Source organism: Lactuca saligna, chromosome 4 (genome assembly GCF_052625555.1).
Source record: "Lactuca saligna cultivar CGN05327 chromosome 4, ASM5262555v1, whole genome shotgun sequence".
Lineage (NCBI taxonomy): Eukaryota > Viridiplantae > Streptophyta > Magnoliopsida > Asterales > Asteraceae > Lactuca > Lactuca saligna.
In genome coordinates, this window is record NC_136420.1 from 254,261,469 (window position 1) to 254,269,553 (window position 8,085).

Here is an 8,085-nt window from a genome sequence, read left to right on the forward strand (position 1 = left end):
TTTTACAACTATTTTTGCAAATTCAAATTTACAGAGGTGATTTTTTTAAAAGCTTTTTCAAATTTGTTTTCTATTCTTTTACACGCTCATTTTCATGTAGGTTCTGAAAATATACAAAGTTTCTTCTAAATATTCATTTCCACATACATTGCATCTTTATTTATAATTATTCAAAATCCTACTGTAAATTAAAATTATGTATTGTTATAGTTAGTGCGGTTTTCCAAATACAATATTACAACACATGTCTATTTTTATGTGGGGCACACACAGAAAGTACAACACAACGCAGTTTTACTTGATTTATAATTTGATTATTGTATCTAAAATTACAATTAAAGTCATATAAATTTTAAAGACAAAAACATAAATTTTTCAAAACCAACCAAAGGCTTAGTTGACCAAAAAGAAGTCTTAAACGTTTCAAGCCATACAAAAAGATGAAACATAACATAACATAACGGTTTCAACATATCAAGATTCAAGAGTGTTTTCCGTTTCTCACATCCTTGATATTTGTAGGGGAAACGCGGCTTCTAGAATGGCAGTGCTAAAAGATGCAATTTGGAACTTCTCCAAAAAACCACGTCTCTCCATAACAAGCTTTCTGCATTTCTCAGCAGCCGTGACTCCAGATGAGTAAGCCCCATGAACAGATCCCTGGTTTTCCATGCTAACCGCTTCACCTCCAAAAAACAGATTACCCAACGGAGCCCGAAGCCTTTCGTATATATCTGTCGGCTTCCCCACCACATCATACGAGTAGCATCCCAGTGAGTTCGGATCCGTTCCCCAACGAGATACCAGATATTGAACCTGTAGAAGTAGTCAAAAATTTTCTCAAAAAATCAATTTCTCAATTTAAAAAAAAAAAAAAGAGAGAGAGAGACTTACAGGCTCGGTTGCTTCCGGAAACATTTTCTTAAGCTGCACCATTGCAAACTTGGCAGCATCTGCCTCCGAAAGCTTCTCAAGATCGTAAGCGAATCTTCCAGCAGCCATATAAACAAGAACAGGGTTGCCAGTTGCTTTGTGTAGATTAAGAAAATACCCACAGGAATAGGATGTTGGGGCAACTGTACCCAATAACTCAACATTTGGCCAAAACACATGATCGAAACGTAAGGCGATTTTATTTTCATTCCCCATTCCAAGATCTGATATAGCAGAAACCTTCCAATCTGGTAACTTTGGCTCAAATTCAATTAGGTTTGCTTTTAATACTCCTATAGGAACTGTCACAATCACCGCATCTGCAACAAATGTTCTTCCACCATCAACCGTCACCATCACGTCTGTGGGCCCGTTCCATATCCTTGTCACCCTGATCAAATCAAACAAACTTATGATATAGAATCATGAAATCATAGTTATTGGAAAAAAACAGAATGTTTTTTATAATATTAGTGGATTATTATATAATATAAGAATAAACCTGTGATTTAAACGGATATCAATATCTTTTGATAGGGCCTTGAGCACGGGATAATAACCTTCCACCATAAGCCCATGCCCACCAGTGAGGACATGTTCCTGCATATCAAAGATTGCATTTAGATTATGTTTGGCAGACTAGCTGAAAAGCTAGCTGATGGCTGAAAAACTAACTGTTAAATAAAAAGCTAGCTGATAAAAAATAACGTCTGGTAAAACTAGCTGAAATATATACAATTACATAAAAGGACATGTAAGAGTATGTGTTTCTATAATTAATTAAGGGGTGTATTTGGAAAATTTTTAAAAAAAAGCTCCTAAAAAGCTTTTCAAAAAGCTAGCTTATAAGCTACTTTTTAGCTTACCAAACACAATATAAAAAAGCTCGAAAAATAAGCTAGCTTATCAGCTAGCTGTGGCGCGCCAAATACAGCCTTAGTCCATGTAATAATATAATAAAAACTGGAATTTTTTTTTTAAATGTCCACTTTTTTTTTTATAGTTTCAACAACTCACCTCATCCCAGTTCTTTAGAGAAATCATGTCTAAATCTGCAGCAAACCAAGCTTCCATTCTACAGATGTACCACTGCAATACTTCATAAGCAAGTCCCTCTTGTCTGCAACAAGTTGATTTAAATTGAGAAAAAAAAAAAAAAAAAAAAAAAAAAATGAAAGTAGGATGATATAGTAAACATATAAATGGAAGTAGATTGCTATTTCTTGAATTTATTATAAATACCTTAATTCTGGATGTCTTTCCAATACTACTGATATAGCCTGGAGAACCGAAAGATCATGTTGATTCTCATCCCTCACTTTTTCAGTCTATCAAAGAAGTCATCTTTCAGTAAGTAACTTCATAATAACAAAACTAAAAAAGCAAGATTTTTCAAAACAAAGTATTATTATTATTATTACCTCCTTGAGAATTTTCTTGAATGCTTCTCCAACTTCAATGACAATCTGTTGAGGAACTTGATGACCTTCTCTGTCGAAAAGCATGTAACTGGACAAACAAAATCATCAAATTACTATCTGATTTTTAAGATGATGTTAATTAAAAGCAACCCTTTTTACAGATTGTTTATACAACCTTCACTAAAAAAATTGAAAATAAGTAAACTAAAAAGGCAGAAATTACCTCTCCAAATCATGGTCATAGAGCACTGAGTTGTCACCACTTGTCCGATATAATGCAAGCCCTAAATGACGTATCAGTGGGGCCAAAGGATTTTCATTGCAGACACCATGTAACCTACTTTCATTATTTTTTTTTTCATAACAGAATTATATTTCGATTTCTTCCTATTAGAATATATGTTTAATTGAAAAGCATGGAATTAGGTAATGAAAGGGACATTAGAAACTTGCCATGATGCTCCCATGTCAACTGGACAACCAAATGAGTAATCAGTGTGAATGCGACCACCAATTCTGTCACGTGATTCCAATAACACAACCTGTTTGATAACATTTTCATTAATAGAATGAAAAGAAAAATGAAAATTTTAGCATTTCATAAGAATTTCACCTCAAAATCAGCATTATTAAGCACATGAGCAGCAGCTATCCCTGAAATACCACTTCCTATCACAATAACAGAAGGTTTGGAAGTCTGCTGTCTCTCAATACATGATGCAAAAGCGCCTACAAAGAAGATGAAATAGAGAGGGGATTAGCATAAAAGCATAAGTACTTTTTAACCTTCATTTAAGCTTTAAAGAAAAAGATATTGCAATCATGAGACATGACAATTGTCTTCCTCGCTTGACTTTGAAATTTTAAACCTTGTAGTGTTCAGATTCAAGATTGGTATAAAAGCATACATACTTTTAAGTTTTAACTTTCATCTATAATCACATCATGGGGAATATAAAGAGAATAATATGTTGCTTTTTAAACGTTTTCTACGAATCTTTCATGTGAAATTGCCTTTCTTGCAGAAATATATAGTGTTCTCTAAAGTAGTGACTAAAAGTGTTTTTAAAATCATAGCTGAAGAAGTAATGCATCAAACATGTTTTAAAGTATGAAATTTCATATCATTCTTAGTAATCATAATTAGAATTATTAAGCAACCATTCTACATTGTACTAAACTCCCATCAGAGTAAGCGAACAACATTAAAATTAAACATTAAAGAAAAAAAAATCAATTTAACGATTAAATTCTCGATGGCATACGAATAAAATAATACTACATCTACACATTCTGCAATGATTACGGTCATTCAGCACATGGATCAAAGAATAATATCATCAAGTATTAAAAATTATTTTAGTAAACCATCAATTTTTCATATGACTACATACATCCATGTAATATACGCAAATAAAACCAGTAATCGTAAAATGAGGGCATAAGATTTACCAGAAATCGAATCTTTGAACTCCATCGAGGACTAAATCAAGAAAAAAACAAAGATCGAGAAAGAAACACTAAAGCGCGGTTCCGACGAATTATGGAAGGAGACGAATCAAAACAAGAGAAGGGATGTAAGCTTAAATCGAAATTGAAGGGTGTATAGGATTAGGGAAATTAGAGACTAATTGAAACGAATGATAGAGAATGAAAATCAAAAGGCCGGCAATAAAGCGGCTACAATTAGAACCCCGGAGTTTGTCAAACCAGCTCATAATCTAAGTCGGACGGAGGAAATCAAACCGGCAACGGCTGAATTTCGCCGATAGCATAGATCGATGGATCAATCAAGCAAAGCAATGCAATGCGAGAGGTGTTTTTCTCTCGCTCTCTACAACTTTTCTCTCTGAAAATGGCCACCCTAGAAACAGAAGCGGTGAAGATATATATCAAGGAAAATTGAAGAAGAGGAACCCGAACCAACCTTCCACCGATTGACCGAACAAGAGGCTAACAAAATATACACGTCACGTTTGGAGATATTTTCGTTTTAGATGCCACACTTAGGTAAATTACCAAACGTATCCCGTACATTATGCTAACTCCCAATTTAGATATACACTACACATTACACAATAGAAGATCTTTTTATTGATTTATCTGTATCAACAAATCAGATACATAACAAATATTCACTAGTGTTCATAATAGATGTTTTTTAATCTAACAAGTTTTTTTTTTTTTTTTTTTTTTTTTTTTTTTTTTTTAAATTCTCAGTGTAGATGCTTTTATATCACATAAAACAAGCCGGTCTAACCTTAAAAGTTTGGAGATTATGTGTCATTTGTTAATTTTAGGCCTTAAAAAAAAAAAAAAATACAACTAATATATTAAAGATCTAGTATTTTAATTCATATTATAATAACGATAATCAGATGTGGATCTGAAACAGTATTTCACGTTGATATGATTTTAAAGAAAACCATGTATAATGAACATCTTTTAACATCAATTGTGTGTACTTTGTTCCGATTAGTGTTGCAAAAATCGGCTTAGTCGGCCGAATATACGAACATGTCCCGAAGCGTTTTGTTCGGAATCGGCCAAAAATAATAGATCTCGGTCAATATTGGTGTTACTCGGTCAAACTTGGAAAAAAATAGGTTCTATTCGGAAAAAGTAGGTTAAATTGATCAAACTCAGAAATTTTGTGTTTTTTTTCTTAAATCTATAATTTTTATTGATTTCATCTATTTTGTTATAAATTTTAATAAACTTGTGATATATAGTATATGTATAATTTTCTCAAAATTAATTTCTTATAATTTACTCAATTCAAGTATTCTCTGCCTAAACCGAATACTTATTGCTCACTATTTGACCGCCCTGGAAATGTGTAATGACCTATGTAACATTAGTCTCAACATACTCTTTTGCATATGTTTATGTATATTATAAACTTTGACTATGTCCTCATCTAGTTATAGTAATGTGTTTCTAAATATTATGTTGACATTCTAGTAATAGTAGTGTGTTTCTAGTTATAATAGCTTTTATATGCAATATCAAATATTAGATCTAGGTCACCACCACTACCCCACTAGCTCTAATAATCATGTAACACATCATTTTGATATTTACTTTCATGCACCAATAGACCGTTCTCGCTTTACGTGGCCCTCAAAAGTCCTCCAAAGATGTCTTGTCATATTTTGATAAACGATTTATCCAAACATGACAATAATATCTTAATGACAGCTTTGCTTGTTATCTAAGAGGAATTTTTCCTCAAAGTCATTAATCGTGTAACAAAATCCAATCTAGTTGACCTATGAAAAATAATGTTCATCATTGTCTATACAGTCTTATGTTACTTGGAACCAACTTGTCTCTAAAATAAAAGCAACCATGCATGGTTCTTTTTCTTGGATTGCATCTGAAAACACTCATACTTCAAACCTATTTGTTAGTCATCGTTTCTGATGAAATAATGTAAAATTGAACTGATATAATATCATTCAGCTTAGATCCTTAAATAGATACAAGGGAATCCTTATTTCCTAATCATATAATTCACAAGTTTCTTAGAAACTCAAATTTATAATGTATTTGATGCACATCTGTTCATCAAATGTTAGAGGCCAGTAATGAAGAATTTAGGATTCAGAATTACATATGTCCAATTTAATCGGAGTGACAAAATAAAATAGTGGAAAAAGTTTGGACGCTGAGTCGGGTTGTCAATAATATCTAAAGCAATTATAATTTTAATACCAAATATCAAATGTACATCTAAAACAAGTATAATTTTAATACCAATGATCAAATTAAAAAATATCATCTAAAATAAATATAATTTAAAGATGCCCGTTGATATAACTTGCCTTTGAGTATGTTCTTTTCCATGTTAAGCATGTGTTTGTGACTATAATTATTGTATTTATATATGAATTGTTAAGTTATGATGATTGGAATTAGATATTTTATGGAAAATCACTTGTTGAGTTTTTTTTTTTTTTTTTTGGGGGAAATCAAGTTCACCATTAATCAAGGTGTGAAACAATTTATTCATAAGAAAATTAGTCATTGATAATATGTGTCCAATTCATGTGTTTAGTTAGCGGAGCTTCTTCCATATGTAAATTAAAATTATATTAGCCTTGTATCATGAAAGCAAAGGGTGTCCATGGACACCCTTACAACTAATATATAATCTCTCTTTGAGGCGTCATATCTTCTACTAGTAACTACAGAATGTATGGTATGATAAGGTTCATGGACTTATCTAATATCTCTTAAGCTCCAATTGCCTCACGAAGGAGGAGAACACAAAAACAACTATTTCACAAAGATTAATGAGACTTTCTTTCACAATATAATAGAGAATATAGGGATCTGTAGGGACAGAGCTTCACAGGTATGCTTCTCAATTACATATCTTTAAATTATGACTTCTTTTGGATGTGATCCCAAAAGACCATAGCTCATTACTATGTCTTAATTTTACCTTTTCTTATTTTAAATCATTATATCACAACATAAGAAAAATCTCTAAGATTTAAGATAGATAAGTCAAAGTATGTTGATGTAATTGTATCAAGAATATCTTGCTTCATATGTTGTCATGATAAAATCATAAACACTAGTCTTTACAACAGTGAGCATGTATTGGCCATCCTTACATGAATATACGAATGACAACAAATATTAGATGAATCAAGTTTCCTCCAAATGGAACACCTGTCACAAGATCATATATCCAGATAATTACATCTTATACTAAAATGTTTCAAGTTTATAGTTGATTTATGCTACACGTATTTTATTTTTGAAACGTAGTTGAGTGTACTCATTTCATCCAAAGACTATGGCATGGACATAATTCATGCATGCATCAATAAACCATTAAATGAAATAGTGCATTCAGAAAAATACTCAAAGTATCTAAGATAAGTTTCACAACCAAAATTACTTGTTCCAAGAAATTGGAAATACTAAAAAAAAAATCTAAAATTTAAATTCCAAGAAAATGTGATGATCTTATCATCAACTCCCACTCATCTTCGTTTTTCCTTTCAACTCTTCTTTAGTCCTATGTATAACATCATATATGTTTAGTATCTCATACCTAAGAACACAAGAAAAATGAACATTGCATCTCGTAGTCACGTCTGAGTGTCAAGTAAGCAAGGCAATTTTGCTAACAATGCCTTATCTTTCCATAATAGAAATAATCGTCATTTGAAGCAAGTTAAAGTTTCTTCTTAATCCATGCACTAATTTCCTTGGAAACCTTCTTTCCTTTTGTGTTGTTTTGATGTCTCATTTTAGCATACATCTACCTCAGGTCTATAAGTAAATAAACTATTTCTTGTGTGTCAAACAACTCTTGCCATCTAGTTTTATCTCACATCCAATATTATATTCCAAAACTCATGAACAGTTTAATTAATTGAACCATCTTGAAGGAAGTTTGAGATCATATCTTTCTCACTCTATCAACTCAATTCTTCATTGATAATGTACATATCGCAGTCGGCTTGTCTTTCATTACTGGTTCATTATCGTCTTTGTGTTGAAAATATTTCTTTATGCCATTGAACATTTCATACACCTCATATTACCTCCACTACTAGAAAACAGTCAATTAATGACGTGCAAACAATGACACGCGGTAATTTACGATACGCAAAATCAGGCGCCCTAAAAATAATGTCATATCTTCTAAAATTTGAAGGATAGACGACACTCATTTTTGCGTGCCCTAAAATTAGTGTCAGAAAAGAAA

At 31.9% G+C, this 8,085-nt stretch overlaps 1 protein-coding gene across 1 annotated transcript; it reads right to left on the bottom strand.

The window, feature by feature from the left end:
• Window positions 1-277: 277 nt before the first annotated feature.
• On the bottom strand, window positions 278-4,266 carry LOC145043483 (putative polyamine oxidase 4). The gene is made up of 10 exons (XM_078992147.1): window positions 3,807-4,266; window positions 2,968-3,083; window positions 2,808-2,896; window positions 2,578-2,691; window positions 2,355-2,442; window positions 2,176-2,261; window positions 1,951-2,053; window positions 1,436-1,533; window positions 895-1,324; window positions 278-816 (listed from the first exon to the last, which is right to left on the bottom strand). The coding sequence occupies exons 1-10, from the start codon at window positions 3,829-3,831 to the stop codon at window positions 502-504; spliced, it is 1,464 nt and encodes a 487-aa protein (XP_078848273.1). The 5' UTR covers window positions 3,832-4,266; the 3' UTR covers window positions 278-501.
• Window positions 4,267-8,085: the final 3,819 nt, after the last annotated feature.